This window comes from Rhineura floridana, chromosome 4 (assembly GCF_030035675.1).
Source record: "Rhineura floridana isolate rRhiFlo1 chromosome 4, rRhiFlo1.hap2, whole genome shotgun sequence".
Taxonomy (NCBI): Eukaryota; Metazoa; Chordata; class Lepidosauria; order Squamata; family Rhineuridae; genus Rhineura; species Rhineura floridana.
The window spans coordinates 178,862,135-178,880,583 of NC_084483.1; the positions used below are offsets into that span (position 1 = coordinate 178,862,135).

Here is an 18,449-nt window from a genome sequence, read left to right on the forward strand (position 1 = left end):
TGTTGTTTTTCCTATAAATAGCTGAATTAGATATATGTAGGATAGATAGATAGATCGATCAATCAAAGGAAGGCCCATTCTTCAGAAACAGAGCAGATGCTATTCTTGCAGAAGGTCCCAGCTCAACTCCCTATTTAAGTGTCCAGTTAAAAGGGCTTTAGGTAGCAGTGCTGGTGAAGACCTCTGCCTAGAGAGCTGCTGCAACTCAGAATAGACAATATTGGGCTAGATAGACAATGGTCTGATTCATTATGGGGCAATGTCATACGTGGAGCTGAATTAATGCCCAGTGTAGACAATTCACTGATGGAAAAGCAACATGAGCGGGAGACCTCTTTACTGCTCTTTTCTGTCTGGCGTCATTTAATAATGATGGCTGTTCTTTGGCCAATTTTCTTCTCCAAAAAATTACTTTGTACCTGGCCTTCTGCAGATGCCATCTCATCAGGAGGTCCATTCTGCACAACATAGGAAACAGACCTTTAGTGTTGTGGCACCTACCCTTTGGAATTCACTCCCCTTAAATATTAGACAGGCATAATCTCTGTTGTCTTTTCGGTGCCTATTAAAGACCTTCGTCTCAACAAGCCTTTTAGGTAGTAACCTTATCCCAGTCTGCATCTGTGTTGGAATTGTGTTTAGATTTTTTTAAAAAGATGTTTTTAGAATTTTTTAAAAATGTGTTTTTAAGATGTTTTATTTTAAAGATACTTTCAATATGTTTTTAGTGGTTTTGTTTGCCACTCTAGGTTCCTCCTGGAAGGAAGGGCAATATATAAATTTAATAAATAATAAATAAATAATTGCTACGATTACCACTAAATCAAAGGTTTCATATCATGGTTTGTAAGCTACTTTAAAACTGAAGTTTCCTGTTTATCACAGGAAACTGGTTTAACAAGCCAGGCTGGGAACAAAAGGGAAGGGGAAAAGAGGAAGCACAAGGGCACAAGATTCATTCTCAGGCTGATAAACTGGGCCAATGTCTTAGTATCATATTATTCTTTAATACCACAAATTAGAGATAAACAAAATGATAGCAATATTCAAAAGAATAAAGTTTAGATTTGAAAATGTTTGCAGTGTTGTTTTTAAAAATATTTTTAATTGGCATTAGATCTTGAAGTTCACTGAACTGTTTACAGATTTATGATGTTCATTCTGTATTCCCATCAGCTTTAGACACTGATGGTTGTTGTTGATACAGCTGGAATAGAATCAAATTTCACCTGTCTTAGCTTCAAGAAAAACTCCTAGTTTGCAGCCTTAAAACAAAGATCTCCACGAAGTTATCTAAGCTTGAAATACAGAAGTCTGCCACTAAAACCTACCCTTTCATCTTGTATATTATCATTAAAGTTTAAGTAATTTAATCCCTGTCTGATTATCATTATGGCATTCCCACATCTTAACTTCAAGGCAATAAGTTAAAAGCATGCTTTTTATCTGAGCATGATCCTGCAGATCAGTTGAAATCTGCTAGTACAATGCTGCTAATGTGGTATAAGTAAATCTTAGCTATCTGCTCAAATGCAGTGTAACTACTAGGGACTGAAAACTAGAATGATTAGTGTAATGGTATATCAGGTCATGAAAATTCTATATCATTGTTGAGACCATGCTGATTTGCCACGAGTGATGCCTGCGATTGCCATTGCTGCACTCTGGCTTCTCCAATCTTGTGAATTAATTCTCTTGCAACATTGAGTAACAATCATTTGATAAGAATGTGCCTACTTTTTAGGAAGTTTTTAAACCTCTAAGGACCAGCAGGACAGCCCAGTGACTTTCCCAGGTCATTAGTAAAGAAAAAAAAAGCCATGTGGCCAACAGAATTTATTTAACCAGGCTCTGGAAAACTTTTCTTATCCATCCCTCAGAAAGAAGCATCAATTTTTATAATAGGCCTTGGATGGTTAACCTGTGGCCCTCCATATGTTGTTGGATTCCAATTCCTGTCAGCCCCAACCAGCATGGCTAATGATTAGGGATGATGGAAGTTGTAGTCCAAAAACGTCTGGAGGGCTACAGTTTAGCTGCTCCTGTTTTTACCTGTGTTGACTGTCCCTTAGCCTATGCTTCCTTGACCTCTAAATTGCAGCGAGACTTTTGAGATATATTAAATGTGGGTCCTTTTTGTAAAAATTGTTTTCTAGCTTCCTTGGAAGTCTCTGACTAGCATCATTGAATATTATTATATGTGGAAAACTACAGACAGATACATCCAGCAGGTAACTTTTGCTTCCTTTGCTATGGGTAAATTTATATCAATTGGCCAAAAGAATTCTATAGTACCTGGAAGATCTATAGCACCTGGAAGGACCTCCCAGGAACCACAGGATGTTTTGGACCTCCCTTTCCAAGGGCAAACTGCTTTTGGAGAAGGAGATCAGACCTCGTGAGGACCCTTCCCACAGGTATGGAAACCTTTGTGGCTCTTTCCTTTCTAATGCCAGCAAGAGGGAGTATGACAGGAGCAGTCCCCACACCCCAAAATGGGGGAGGGGGAGATACAACAGCCCTGGAGCTTCTGTATGTATTATCCCTTCCATTGTGTCTAATGGAAGTAACATAAGAAACAGGGAGGGTGAGGAAGGGAGGAATCCAAAAGAACCCCAGTTTGACCCTAGCAGGGCTTTGGATTTTACCATTTTACTGTGTTCAGTTCTCCTTCCCCCAACCCGGTAGGATTGCTCAGTAAGATTCTAGAAAACGGGATTTAGAAAATTAAATCACAATAGTAATCTTATTTACAGTGGCTTTAAACACTGCAAAATACCTACATGGAAGACACATCCGAGTGGGAATTGGCATGTAGCCATAGATTAGATTATCCTGTGTGATGATCTCACACACACTTGACGAATCACAGTCACACACAGAAAGTGCTAATTCCTGTAATTTTTCTGTGTAGGAAGTTAACAGCGTTTGAAGTAGCCTTTCGTTTCTTCTAAGGGTATAATTAAACGTCATGAAGAAATCCTGGAATTACAGATATTGAGATACTTTGGCTTGGATCCAGAGCAGCCATTTTATGAAGAGGAGGGCTGTTTCTGTCCCCGATTGAGTAGAGGCAGCCACTCACAGAATGGGGAGGGAAAAGGCAGTTAATACATTTTAAAAAAATTTTTAAAAAAGCCAATAAGTATGATTTCGCAATGGCTGTTAAAAATCAAGACACTCAACAGTGTCATTACCGCTTTCAGTAGCAACCCTCCTAGCAATACTTGGCCTTGTTGTCCTCAATTGGTCATATTGCAGTTGTTACTTGGGAACATCTCCGTCGTGTACTGTTTCTTCACAGCACTGTTCCAGCAGAACAGAGTTGTTTTAACAATACACTGTCAGCCCATGTTGTTAATTTATCCAAGAAGTAACTTGTTTAGGAGCAGATTGGTCCATATTGTTGCCATATACACAGTGGGTGGCATTGTGGAAAAGCATGCTAGTGCCAGAAATTAGGGTTTGTGCACAACTCTGTTTTGCAGCATATGTGTGTGATCACACCTTCCAGCAAACTACCCTTTTGATTCATCTGTTACAGTGTGTCATAAATTACTCTCTTTTAATTTAGGGTTTTTTAATGATGACATCGTTCCTTACATCCTTAAAAGTTGTACTTTAAATGTCACAGTGAACATCGAAAAGTAACCTGTATTGGCCTCCAGAGCCTGGGCTATCATTGCTTTGGGCTATCATTGCATTGTACATATAGTGCTGGTTGGGGCTGATGGGAGTTGTAGTCCAAAACATCTAGAGGGCACCAGGTTGGTGAAGGCTGCCATAACCTTTGAAGGGAGGAGCGCCTGGAGCAGGTTGTCTGAGATAGATCTTAAAGCCCGAGCAGGTTTATGTGGTTGCCTGACTAGAACTGCAATATTATAATTCTGTGAGATGTTAAATTTGTTCCATCTTTTCTATTAGAAACGTCTAAAAGCTGCTGAAGCAGAAAGCAAATTAAAACAAGTTTACATACCAACGTAGTAAGTATAGCAAACATTAATATTTCCTTTTTAAAAAATAATAATAATGCAAAATGTGTTGAAAACAAATCCTGGCTTTTTATCTAACAGGGATGGGAAATCTGTGGCCCTCCAGATGTTGTTGAACTGCAAATCCCATCAACCCTGACTATTGGCCATGCTTGCTGGGGCTGATGGGAACTGGAGTCCAGCAACATCTGAGGGGCACCACACTGGTTACCCCTGTTCTGAATTATCCTATCATGATGAAAACGCCTATTAAAACTTAAATCCTATACCCATTTAAATTATTCAGACTTACTTCTCAGTAGACATGTATACGATTCCACTGTGAATTATGCAGTAGCTATTGCGTACCCTCTCGTGTTGATGGAGCATTTAAAAGAATGTCAGTCATTCAGTATTTGTATTCATACATCCAGGAGATTTTGAATTGAAGGAAAAAGTTTATAAGTAAGATGTCAGGAGGCAGGAGTGAATACCAGAGGGACATTAAGAACCCCAGATGTAATCCATTGATAATTGTACCCTAAATGTAACAATGATTCCCAATGTTGCAAGGTCTGTAATGTTATCTTAATACATTTTCATACTTTTTAATATTAAATTGTAGACTTTTTTCTTAAAACTATGACTAAAATAGAGGTCTATTTGACCCCAATATTTGATTAGTAGTCTGCTTTTTACGTGAGTCAGAATGTTTTAAAACTGAACACAGGGATTCTCATTTAGTGGCCCTGGAAAATAGAATGGATAGCTGGGTGTCACAGGCTGCCTTTGATTCTTGTTAATGAGCAGTGGGTTGCTGCTGTTTTGAGGAAGGCTTTTAGTTTTCTAACGGCAAATGCAACATTTATCTCTAGGTGTGCACAGGATATAATAAACTGACCTCTGTAATGGCCAGTGTGGTGCCAAATTCCAAGTCTGTGAGAGTATCTCAGTCCTCAGTATATTTTTGCTTTCATTTCCATAGAAAATATTTGAGCACTTAGCAATGTTCTTGTTAATTATGTGGGTAATGAGAGAAGATTCTGGCATTTAACTCATGTTGTTAATGTGTGTGTGATCCGTTTAAAGCAACAAACCAAATCCCAGTCAGATATCCAGCAGTAATGGGAAACCAAGTGCCGTGAATGGAGCAGTTGGAGCGTCTCATCAGGCCCAGAATTCATTAGTAGGCCGAGCTTGTGAAAGTTGCTATAGTAAGTAAAAAGATCTCTGTAATTGTATACATGTGTATACATACATGTCATGTCTCTGTCTTTGAGCAGTTGAATAGCTCCAAGTGTGCATCAGTTCACACAGGAGCATCATGCATGTACCTGAGCACTTGTGGGGCTCTAGACTGGGGCTTGCATAAATTGTATACAAACCTGCTTACTTGTGGCCTGTCACCCTGAACAAAGCTCTTTAGATGACTATTGAGGTTTTACCAGGTGCTTCACAACCACTAGTGTAGGGGCAAATTGAGAAGTGCAGGGTCCCTTCATAATAGTCAGAGCCATGCCACCTTCTAAGATTATACAACCTTCTAAAATTAAAGAATAATCTGGCCAGGCTTGAATACTGCTTTCTGCTTCTCTATTGCTGTCTCCATTTGACTGTCCTTTCTCACTCTCAGAGATACTGCTTGAATTTCTGAAGAGTCTTCTTAGTGGCTGACTCACCTTCTTTCACTCTGATTGGTTTCAATCAGCAGGAAAGGGCAAGGAAGCAAGTTAGAAGACTCTCCTCAGTGGCTAACACACTCCCCTTGCATGATGATTGACTCATAGGACGTTGGAGACATAGGGACCCTGCTGGGACCTGGCTTCCAAAAAAGTAAGGGGTCTAAGACCCCCAGAGGCCCTGGATGACTACATCCCTGTTGACAACCCACCTCCAGTGTTTGCATTCCCAGGCAAGCAACAGAAACAGGAAGTTTATTGAACCCATGGTGAGTTGCCATGGCTGAGCTTGTCTTAATGGGTAACAAGTTGTGCAGTCCTGCTATATGGAATAAATTGGGAATCAGGTAAATGCCCTTGATTTTCAAACTATTAGGAGAACAGATTTATGTTTATAAAAAGTAACAAAAAAGAAAATATAAAGCTTCTTATTAAATGTGTGGTACAGGCATACCCCGCTTAAAGTAGCTTCACTTAAAGTAGCCTCGCTATAAAGTACATGCTCTGTACTCCACCATACCCCGCTTAAAATTACTCGCGCTTCGCAATGACAGACACTTTATTGGCATGATGCCGCTGCCATCTAGTGGTGATTGTGTGCAGTACAAGTGAAGATAATTGCTTCACTTTAAGTACATTTTCACTTAAAGTACACTCTCCGGTCCCATTGCATACGTTAAAGCGGGGTATGCCTGTACTTGTAACAATATTCTCCCACCGTAAATAGGTAAATAAGTGTGTTGATGTTTATGTGTGTAGATAAACAAAAGATAGCTAATTCAGAATAGATCAACGTAATTTTATTTTCTTCTTCTTTTAGTCACACAATCTCATCAGTGGTATTCTTGGGGCCCACCCAACATGCAGTGTAGATTATGTGCACCATGTTGGATTTATTGGAAGAAATATGGTGGCTTGAAAATGCCAACACTAACAAATGAAGACAGATTTTCTCCTACTCAAGCAACAGAGGTAGGGGATTATTTATATTTCAGTGATTATAATAATACATGTAGCCCAGTCCTATTCATGTTTACTTGGAAGTAAGTCCCAATGTATTCAGTGGGACTTGCCCCTTATTAAGTGTGTTTAGGATTGCAGCCTAAATACTGTTCTGTGCTGGAGAAGGTTTTATGCTTTGATGGTTAGCAATAATTTCATAATTAAAATGCACAGTTAAATTGTTTCAGAGCCCACCGTTTTTTATCACGTAAATTTAACTCCTATCCTCGTTTTCTTTTTTCCTTGTAAAAGTATGTTGGACTGGTCAGAGGAACCAGCACATGGCTAACACACCTTTATACACTGCATTTTGAAAAGTTATTTGTGTTCTTAGGGCTGTGTAGATGGTGTATTTGGGTGTGTATGTTTAGATGGTGTGTCTAGGTGTGTATGTTTAGATTGTGTGTTTGGGTGTGTTTCCTTGCTCATTTCAGACTAACATTTTTTGTGTTTGATCCTATGCTAAGAAAGACGGCCCTTTGCCCCATCACTGCCAGCCCTCCTCATCCCCAAAAGACCTCCAGCTCCAAACGCTCCATCTTTGGCTACCAAGCGGTGATGATTGTGGGAGAAGTAACAGCAGTGCAAGAGAAGAGGAAGGGGGTTTGTCCCTTCCTTCTCTCTCTCTCTCTCTCTGTTGCACAACTTTACAGCACACTTGGGCCCAAGGTCCATAAGAGATGTTGGTTTCCCTACTGTGTTGAAATCAGTGGGTAATTAGAGCTGGTGGGGATGGAGGGGAGAGTAGGTCGGAATTCTTCTCTGTCTCTTACTTTGCAAAGTTAGGAGACGTGCATCTCCATTGCATGCAGAAGGTCCCAGGTTCAATCTCTAGCATCTCCCGGTCATGCTGAGAAAGACCACGCCCTGTTTTCCTGGAGAGCTGCAGCCAGTAATGTAAACGATACAGAACTAGATAGACCAATGTTCTGGTTCAGTATAAGGCAGCTTGCTATGTTCCAGAATTGCCTATTTATTATTATTACATTTATATCCCACCTCTCTTCCAAGAAGCTCAAGGTGGTATATATGCTTCTCCTTCTCTCCATTTTATCCTCACAACAACCCTGTGAGGTAGGTTAGCCTGAGAGATAGTGGATGGCCCAAAGTCACCAAGTGGGCTTCATGCCCGAGTGGGGATTTGAACCCTGGTATCTCAGGTCCTAGTCCAACCACTATACCACACTGGCTTCCATATTATTATTGAATGGGGGTGGAGAGAGAATGTGGGCAATAACAGTAGATAAATGGCTATGTTTGCTCCTGATGTTTTTCAGAGGGGGATATTACAAGAAAACAATACAGTAATGGAAGAGGAGATCTCAGATAGTAAGACTTTTAGTTTGTGTTTTGATTTTTTTTTTTTCCATTTCAGGATTCATGTGTTAGAACACACATGTCTCGACAAGCAACGCAGGGAATACCAGTCCGGAACACGGGCAGTCCAAAATCTGCTGTGAAGACACGTCAGTCTTTCTTCCTCCATACTACATACTTGACTAAACTTGCCCGCCAGGTCTGCAGAAATACCCTACAGTTGAAACGAGCTGCAAGAAGACCTTTTGTCCTTATTAACTGTGCTGCCATTAGGGCAGAATGTAAGCTGTTTCTAAATTCTTAGTTTAATGTGCCATTATTCCAACCACTTTCTGTCATCTTATTTTGTTTGTTTTCTTTTGCAATAAACACATTTCTGTCTATAGCCCCTTTGTGTTATTTTTTTTAAAGAAGACTTTATTTTCATTTGTCTTGCTTGTCACCAAAGAAAATTCTCTGAAAATACTGTAAGTTTATAAGAAAGCTTAATACTTACTGAATAATAAAAGTAGGTATCGAATGCAGACATTGACAAATCATCATAGCTTTGTGTGCCTGCCTCATTTGCTATCACCCATATTTCCTTTAACCTCTCTGCATTTAATTTAATTTAATTTATCCTGTGGGAAACAGACTCATCTCTCACAAAACATGAGCCATATATTTGCTGCAATGAACCAATATGGTGCATAGATAATGAAATAATGACGATGATTCATAGGTTTGGAAGCAAAGACTTGCTTACAGGTGCAGCATCTCAGTGCATAGGATTGCAGCATTACACTGGTAATAACCCTCATGTAGAAAAGACTTTTAAAGGGAGACGTCAGTGTAAAGAAGGTTATCTACTGGGGCATAGTTGAGGATGACTCGCTTATAAGCTGCCCTAAAGGCATTTTGCCCATGACAAAGCCAGTGATAGTGTACCCATAGACACTTGACATATGCCAGTGACTGGGTATGAAGGTGGAACTAAATGAGACACAAGGCTGGCACCCCTATGTTGAACGCATCCCCTTTCTCCCTGTGATGTGTAGGATCACTGTTCTGACTTTCCCTGGCATGTTTCCCCACTCCCCAAGTCTACATCATTGGCTGGCTTGGCTTGCCTGGGAGAAATGATGTCAGGATGTGGGTAAAGTGAGTGCACGTGTTACTGGGTTTGATATGGAGATGGTGTTTTCAGCAGCAGATGCCTGTCGACTGTCATCTGTAGTTTTGCCCTAACAGGATGTGATTCCCAGACAGAGTTTCAGACTTTCATGGCTCAAACCTGTTTTACTACATAGAAATTACGCAGAACTGATTTTTATTATTCATTACCAAGGAGGAAGATTCTGCTTCTTGCAAAGTTGAGAAGGAGAGTTGATTCAAGTGAAGTAAATTAACAATATTGTTTTGCTTATTGAATATTTCCTTTACAAGTAACACATTTTATGGTTGTTTCCTGCATTATTTTACCACTTCTTGTTTTTCACATTTCTTTTATGTCAAAGAGGGTAGTGCTTTTATAGAATGAAATTCATTTTATGCATGTTAGATTTTGTTACTGCTCTCAAATGAAAGAGATGAATATTGGAACTGAAACTCCTCACCTCTGTGGGACTTTTGCCCAGGGGCATAGCTCCCAGATAGATTTCCCCATTGATAGTCTTCAGTGGAAGAGACAGGTGTGACAGCTTTGTTGTTGCTTTTTTAATGTGCAGGTGGACACAAAATGTGCAGTTGGGAAAAAAATTGCAGTTGCAAAACTGGTAACGTGCAGTTGGAAAAATGGAGAGGAAACTAGGCACATTAGGTGTATGTGTTTATTAGGCACTTAAATGACAGGGACAGCATATACACAAATAATGTAAGGGTAGAATGCACTCAGTTTTCATAGTTAAAACAAAGTGCCCAGACCAGTCACAGGCCTGGACTCAGTCTGAACTAGACTATCTAGAAACTCTTCATTGGTTGACAACAACTTGATTCTGCAGATAATACAAAATATTCTGGCAGAGGGAAGTGAGCAGACCATCCTGCCGATTGCAGAGTTCACGTTGAACACAACTGCCAATTTGACTCTGGCTCTGTTTTGCCTCCACTGAATTGCCTGGCTGAAAGAGCAACTTGTACTTGTGCAGAGTTGGTTGCTGATTTGTTGTGCAATATTTTTTTTTTAAAAAAAAATCATGTAAGGTCAAATATCAGTAGATTTGTCTCATTCAAAGGTATTTTTCAATCAGTAGATCAGCATATATTTCAGTAGATCTATTGAGGTTTTAGTAGAAGTGGCAATGTCAGAATAGGTTTAGGGCAAAAACTTGTATCTCACTTTTGTGCTGTATGTCTGGATGCCTCAGCCTACCTAGTTCAGTCTTTTGGGTCTAGTAGCTATCAGTCTGGGGGTGTCTCTGAGCTTGTGCAGCTGCAGCTGCTGTGAACTGAAAAGAGGGTTTGAGAAGGAAGGAGGAGAAACCTACAGGCACTGAAAGTCTGTACTACAGGCCTTATTGACTGCAATTCAAATTGACTTGTTTTAAGCCAAGACCTCAATCTTGGTGAAAACAAGAGAAGCCCAGTGTTAGATCAAGTAATAGATCAACTGGATTAAGCATTCAGACACAGTGGTTCCTTGAGCATGGAAAGCACAAGACTTGCATGGGCAGAAGGTGAACCAGTTCATAGCAAGGGAGCTCCATATGTGTGAATGATGATATGGAGCTACTTGATATGAACGGGGTCCACCTTTTGCCCACAGCAATTCTTTCTTTCTTTGCCTGTCCGAGGAGCCACTGGATCTGAATGCTCAACCCAGTTGAAATTGTTTCAGTATTTGCCGCCCTGGGTTCCTACTGGGAGAAAGGGCAGGATATCAACCTAATAAATAAATAATAGTGGACACAATTGCAGTAAAAGGATTCAGACCGCCAAACTTTGCTAATATAAAGCCCGTGTTCATCTCACAGGAGCTAGCACAACGGTGGGGAACCTCCACCCTGCAGGCCTAATTATTATTATTGTGTGAGGCAGGACCCAACAATTTAAAATACAACATTAAAAACAGTTTAAAACAAGTTGCAAGAACAGGGTGAATCTGAAAAATATATATCTCAAGTGTCAAAAGCCCAGGGTAAAGAGATAAATATTACAAAAGCTGTATAGTGAAGGTGCCAGATGTACCTCTGAAGGCAGGGAGTTCCACAGCTTAGGGGCTGCTACAGAGAATGCCCTCTCCTGGCTGCTCCCCACTCTTCAAGCTTCTGACGGTGGTGGAGCTACCAAAAGGACCACCTCATAACACGCAAGATGGTCTGAAGAGAATAGGGTTGCCAAGTGTCTGGTTTTTGCCTGGAGACTCTGGATTTTTTGGGTGTTTTCCAGGTCTCCGGGTGAGTCACCTTAATCTTGGGACTCTCCGCTTTTTTTTTTTTTTTAAATGACATTTCTAGGTGGTCTGGTTCCCAAGATATACACCAAAATGTCAGCTTCCCCCCCAACTTCTGTTAAATGAGCTCGTAGCTGGCTGCTCTAACTGTGCCCTTTCAGCTTTGTAGCCAATAAGTGTTGACCCCCAGGCAGTACCAAGACCACATTTCAAGGCCTGAAAACTGTTGTTTCATAAACTGAGTAAGTATATAGCTTTCAGTATTTTTCTCTCTTGTGTGGAGGAGTCAAACAAGTTTAAATTTTCCTGGGCTGTTGAAGAGGGCACTCTTTTGAAAACCTTCCCAATATGAAGCTTTAATGCAGTACTAGCTTTTCTGTGAGTAAAGCTGCAATGCTAATCCCACAAAACCAGAGAAAACCCCATTGAATTCAGTAGACTTATTTTTGAGTAGACATGGTTAGGATTGTGCTATAAATTGATGGGACTTTTGAGTGAACATAGCAAAGAATTATGTTTTTGTTGTAAATCTTTCCCCCTCCAATCCTATTTTTAAAGCAATTAGGCATATTATTACTTTTATTTACATAGGAAACTAATACTGCTTTTATTACATAGGAAACTAATACTAATAAAAAAGTGTTCTGCAATGACAAACTGGTTTTGATAATAAACTATTATATGGGGTGTATGTATTTTTACATCTCCAGTGTGTGTGTATATATGGAGTCTTTCCAACAGCCCTTTGAGGTAGTGTTGCAGACTAGAAACCGAGGCAGCTCATAATCAGAAATAAAACCCTTTAAATCCAATAACCATAACAAGTATAAACAGTTCCTTATCACGAGGCTGCAGTTCTCTGCATGCTTCCCTGTTTGAACAAGCGCCACTGAATACATTGGAACTTGCTTTTGAGTAAACAAATGTAGGATTCCACTATAATTATCTTTACAGGATGTGTAAATAATAAACATATTTGATAGTCATCCTTGTGTATATATTTCTTCATACTATGTCCCTATAAGTATCTGATTTCACACTATGGTTGTACAGTATTACTTCCTCTACATTTTCAGTGTGCCCTTCTTTCTTGGGGTGCTCATGTTTCCCCTCTGTTTTCACTCTGAGGGGCAGATTAGGCTGAGAGATGGTGAGTAGCCCATGGTCACCCAGTAAACTTTATAGCTCATTTCCATTAAAAAAAAAAAAAATCAAAAATATTTACATGCAGGCAAAGTTTATTAGGTAGATCCATACAATATACAATGAGTTTGGGGTTGGAATGGATGATCCCTGTGGGTTCCCTTCCAACCTCTGATTTGGAATTGTGCCTTGGAATGAGGAACTCGCTCTGCTGGTCAGATGAGTCTTTTGTTAAGCTAACAGAGTGGCCAGGTAGGATAATGAGTCTATCAGTTGCCCAGCAACTGGTGAATGGGCCAGGAAGACCCTTTTGTCATTGAAACTCTTCAGGAGAGCCTTCCCCCCCTCCTGGCGGCTAGCAGAGGTTTGTGCTTTGAGTGTTTTTAGAATTGTCTAGAAAATGCCTGGGAACTGGAGGCAGGCAGAGAGGCTGGCTCTCTGCATCATGGCTATAGGATGCCTCCTGCAACCCAGATGGAAAAGCTGGATATTGGACTGCTGATGCCTTGAACCCCTCCATCCAAAGCTCAGGTTGGAATGTGTGTAAATAAATAGACCATATTTCATAAAGAGACTGCAGTCTCCGCTGACTTTCTTCCCAAAGGAAACCAAACCCTGGATGAGAGCAGGGACCCCTGAGATCTCAGTGCTCGGAGATTGGGGGAGGTGCGCAACACTGGTGACAGCAGTGGGATTGAGTTTCCTGGGAGAAGCATTGGGAGCAAGATGTGCCTGAGTCAAGATGGAGGGGATAACAGCAACTCTCCTGGAACAGATAAAATTGATGTTCCAGCAGCAAGCAAAACTGATTGAGAACATTGAGCAACAAAGGCAAAGAGGGCACCAGGAGGACCAACACCAAAAACAAAGAGAGCGCCAAGAGGAATGGGAGCACTGGCAATGAATGAGGGAAATACTGGGAAGTACCTTTGGAGTGGAAAGGGAGACCCCATGTGAGGAGGTGAGAGCCCTGCCTGTTCAGCCACTACAAGGGGTCGAGAGTGACCCAGGAGTCTAGCTGCAGAGCACCCAGACTGGGGTGGCTAAAGAGATCTAGAAAGTGGATGCGCAGCTGGAGGGTTTGGACTGTGAGGAGTTGCAGTCAGTAGCGGAGGAAGAAGCAGCTGTGATTGTACAAGAGACTGCCAGGGGGGAAGACAGCAGAAAGCTGGAAGTGAAGCCCCAAGAGTTGGAGGGCAGGATGGAAAATGAAGAGGAAGATGCCTCGAAAGAAAGTGGGGTAGAGGCTGGAGAAGAGATGCTGCTGACAGATTTTCCTGCTCCATGTGTGCCTGCTGTTAAAGAAGTAGTGCAGGAGGAAGAAAAGGCCTTGGAGAAAGGTGAACTAGAGGTTGGAGGAGAGCAGCTGTTGATGGATTTCTTCGCCTCGTGTGTGCCAGCTGTGAAAGAGAAAGTGCAGGAGGAAAAGTTAGAGGCGTGTGTGCAAGAAAAAGTGCAGCAGGAGAAACCTGAGGTGGGAGTGCAAGTCAAAGAGGAGCTGCCAGTGCCTGGAGAGATGGGTGAGATAAAAACCCCAATTGACTTTGCCCCTTGGGTGCCCCATTATGGTCTTATAGGGTGGGATGCATCTCCTATGATGGGTGCAGTCCTTGGTCAAATTGCAGCAGTGAGAGGCACCCAGCACCCTGTGAGTTTGGAGGGCAAGAGACACTGGCAGTGTTTCCTGCCTCTGTTTGGGCCCATGATTTGCACTGGAGATTGTGAGGGAGAACAGAGAAGATTTCTTTCTGCCAACCTGGGTGGGCTAGGCCAGCTAGTCCTGAAGAAGATGCCCCAAGATAAAGACTTGTGACAGAACTTTGATTTGGAGTTTGGGGCAGGAGACAAAGTGGACTGGATTAAAGACTTTTCCCAGAGCAGAGAGTGGGAAGAAAATGGCTACAGCCTGCCGTGTGCTGATGAGGAAACAAATCTGTTCCTGGAGAGGAGTCCCAAGACCCTGCAGGCAGCAGCAGGGATCAGCTTGGACTGGGAACTCCATGAAGCCCCAAGACAAAGGGGCATGTGGGCAACCGCATGGTTTGGGTGTGGGGGTTCTGCAACTGGGACTGTGTACTGATTTGCTATAGGAATTTTTCTGATGGTTTTAGTTTTGCCTTTTGAAATGCTGTTGATTTGTGCTTTTTGCATGCTGTGGGGATATAAACTGTTTAATGATTTTTTAGGAATTATGCTGATAGGTTTTTGTCATAAGATTTTAATGTTTAAGATTTACTATTCTGTGTCTGTTGGATTGTGGGTGTATGCACAACTGTTTGGGGGAGCAAGGAAAAATGTGCGTGTGGTTGAGGGCCGCTGTGCTGCAGTGCTAGAAGGCATGACAAAGGAGCTCCAGTACCGAGGCTGTAATATTGCTTAAACATGTCAGGAACACAGTATCTTGGCCACTGCCAAGTTATGAGGACTGAGTAAGCTGTTTGGATGCAGAACTGTGACTGGGGGCTCCAAGGAAGAAGAGGAAGCCTAAAGAGAGAGTAATTAATTGAAAACGTGCTGTAAGGGAATGGACTGTTTTTGTACTTGTGTGGGAATGCAACTGTATTTCTATGACTATGCTTTTAATGATGTATATTTCAATGTCTTACTAACTTGTACCTGTTATTTCTTTGTAGGGAAAACTTATTCTGTTGTTTGTTTGCAGGTCTGGGACAGTTCTTTTTCAGAGAAGGGGGTAGTGTTGTGAGTTTGGGGTTGGAATGGATGGTCCGTTCCAACCTCTGATTTGGAATCCTGTGCCTTGGAATGGGGAACTCACTCTGCTGGTCAGATGAGTCTTTTGTTAAGCTAATAGAGTGGCTTGGTAGCATAATGGTGTATGGGCCAGGAAGACCCTTTTGTCATTGAAACTCTTCAGGAGAGCCTCTCCCCGCCCTCCTGGCGGCTAGCAGAGGTTTGTGCTTTGAGTGTTTTTAGAATTGTCTAGAGAATGCCTGGGAACTGGAGGCAGGCAGAGAGGCTGGCTCTCTGCATCATGGCTATAGGTTGCCTCCTGCAACCCAGATGGAAAAGCTGGATATTGGACTGCTGATGCCTTGAACCCCTCCATCCTAAGCTCAGGTTGGAATGTGCGTAAATAAATAAACCATAATTCATAAAGAGACTGCAGTCTCCGCTGACTTTCTTCCCAAAGGAAACCAAACCCTGGATGAGCACAGGGACCTCTGAGATCTCACTGCTTGGAGATTGGGGAGGCGCGCAACAATATGTTTAAAGCACATCCAGCTCACATTTAAAGCGTATGACTTAAATAAATTCCTAAATAATTCTGGGAAGTGTAGTTTCCTCACAGTTATAGTTCCCACCACCCTTAACAGTTCCCATGATTCTGTGGTGTGATTCATGTTCTTCAACTATGGGTTGAATGTGCTTTAAATGAATGATGTGGATCTGCACTAGGTATGATGTTCATTCATTAGTGAATTGAAAAGAACAATTTTAAAATATATGTTTGTAAACAGGGGAAGGGTTGTAGCTCAGTGGTAGGGCATATGCATTGCATACAAAGGTCCAAAATTCAATTTCTGGAAAAGACTATTGCCTGGAATCTTGGAGAGAGCCAATGCTAGTCCATGTCATCAGTACTCAGCTAGATGGCACCAAATGGCCTGAGTAAGTATAAGGCAGATTCCTTTGTTCCTAAAAATTGAAAGAGACCCAAGGGCCACAGTGACTCTAAAGATTATTTATGTATTTTAATTGCAACATTAGCAAATTGGCAACCAGTGCAGATTTCAGAGCAGAGGTATTATGTGCTGACAGGGTCTCACTCATGTCAGCAATCCTGCCACAGCATTCTGCACTAACTGCAGCCCCCAGGTCAGGTCGTGCTGCATGAGGATTTCTGTGACCTTGGGTGACTGCCTGCCAGGATTTTTTTAGTTTTGATTTTTGGTTAGGATTCCTGTCTGGTTGTGGAATGCTGAATTTTCTGCCTTACTCATAGGAATCTTCTAGTGGTTGGTATGGTGTTGCATTTAGGAAATCATCACCGTCTTTTGTTTTGCTTTTTCTATCTCCATTTCATTTACCTTTATCCTCACTCCCTTTCATCCATAAAAGCAACAACAGTGGTTCCATGCGCTTCTCTCAACCCCCTTTAACCGACTGATGACGCACCTTGTTGTTTGCATTATGGTTTGTTTCTTGTCCAATAGTGTTAAAAAAGAATTCACGTACTAGGCAGCATGGCTGCAATTGTTGTTGTTCCCAAGCTGCTGCCTATGAAGGTAGACCAAACTATGTATGTTTTCGATCTGTCAATTATTATTCGCTGGAATTGGGTTAGCTGTCAAAGTAAGTTTATAGCAGCTCACAGGGTAGACAGAAAAGAGTAGAGAATCTTCTTACTCTTACTCATTTCTCAGACATCTTTCTGAAGTGAAGGGTCAAATCTAAAAAAATTTGGAGCAGCCATATTAAAATGTAGGGGCAGTGCATTCCAGGCAGAGGGTTGACAACCCTACTTGGATATGGATATCTTTGCAGAAGATCCCTGGTCAAGCTTTACCAACAACACAATCCAAACAATATCTACTGAAAAGTTCTATGGGGCTTAGTCCCTTAGTAAATGTGTTTAGAATTGCAGCCTTCAGGGGCATCCATCTTTACCCTTTGAGTGCTCCCATCTAACATCTCCATAACACTAGGCTCCTTTCTTCCTACAATGGCCTTCTGGTGACTGGCGTGGCCTAAGGGCCCTTAAAACCTTTTTGCCAGACGCAAGTAGCCTAGATTAAATGTTCCTTACCCAGGCTCCATCTTTTAGCTAAGATTTCTATCTTAATTTCCAATCAGAGAAATGTTTTTGTTTGAATTGTATGCTCCAAGCAACTGTGATTGTTGCTTAATGTATCATGCTCAATGACATCACTTGGGCCCACCCTGTGATATCACTTGGGCCCACCCCATGACATCACTCAGGCACACCCCTTTGGCATCACTTGGGCCCGGCCCCAAAATCTCAGGTTTGGGATGCTTCTGACCTGGCAACCCTAGTAGAGAAGGAGGTGATTTTTCAGATACTTGAGGCCTAAGAAGCTTAGGGCTTAAATAGGAACACCTTAAATTGGGCCAGGAAGCAAACTGACGATCAATGCAGCTGTTTTATGAGTGTTTTATGGGAACTAAGCAGAACCCCAGCCAGTATTCTGGCTGTTGCAATTTGGACCAATTGAAGTTTTAGAGTTGTCTTCAAGGGCAGCCCCACATAGAGTGCATTAAAATAACCCAGTCTGGAAGTTACAAGAGCATGGAGTACAGTGGCCAAATAATTTTTGTCTTCTGTTCCAATTGGAAACTCCCTGGTGCAGGCAACAGGCCTTGCTTTCAGTGCTGATCACTGTTTAGTGCTGGGAGAAAGCCCCTTTGAGCACCTTCAAAGGCACTCGCTGGAACTGCCAGTCAACTGATGGGCAGTTAAAGGGAACCCCTTTGAAGTCCATTTCCTTGCACATCTGCATATGGGTACTTTTCCTCTGCTGGTACGCAGCTGCTAGCACTTTAACCCTACATGAGCTGCATTGAAATAAAACTGATTTTTTAATGGACTGTTTTTTAAGCATAATCTGTTGTAACATAAGAAGCACTGCTAGATCAGATCAAAGGCCTCCTAATATTCTTAGACAAATTGTTACTAATAGTGATGTATCTTAATGCACTCAAAACAATTTCCAATATTTTTTGCTGGCTAATTCCCAATAACACCCTTACAAGGAGAAAGGTGTGTTTCAGTAGTATTGTAATCGTACCCATTTCTTTGTAGAATTAAGGCTGTGAGCTTGTGCAGCTTGTACAATGACAGCTTAAGAAGTGCATGACCTAAGTGAATGTGCGTTCATGTAGCATCTTGAAATCATGATCCAGCATTGAGAGGCTTTATGAGCCACACTAGACTGTGGTGTTTGTACAATATTTGTTAGTCTGTTACAACTGATTTTGTTTTAGACC

At 41.6% G+C, this 18,449-nt stretch overlaps 1 protein-coding gene across 1 annotated transcript in view; it reads left to right on the forward strand.

The window, feature by feature from the left end:
• Positions 1–18,449, forward strand: part of MTA3 (metastasis associated 1 family member 3) — a 200,378-nt gene that overhangs the window by 92,170 nt on the left and 89,759 nt on the right. Inside the window, exons 10-14 of the mRNA XM_061625370.1 lie at positions 2,157–2,231; positions 3,925–3,983; positions 5,061–5,185; positions 6,471–6,622; positions 8,028–8,250. Coding sequence (XP_061481354.1) covers positions 2,157–2,231; positions 3,925–3,983; positions 5,061–5,185; positions 6,471–6,622; positions 8,028–8,250 — 634 coding nt within the window. The remainder of the gene's footprint in view (positions 1–2,156; positions 2,232–3,924; positions 3,984–5,060; positions 5,186–6,470; positions 6,623–8,027; positions 8,251–18,449) is intronic.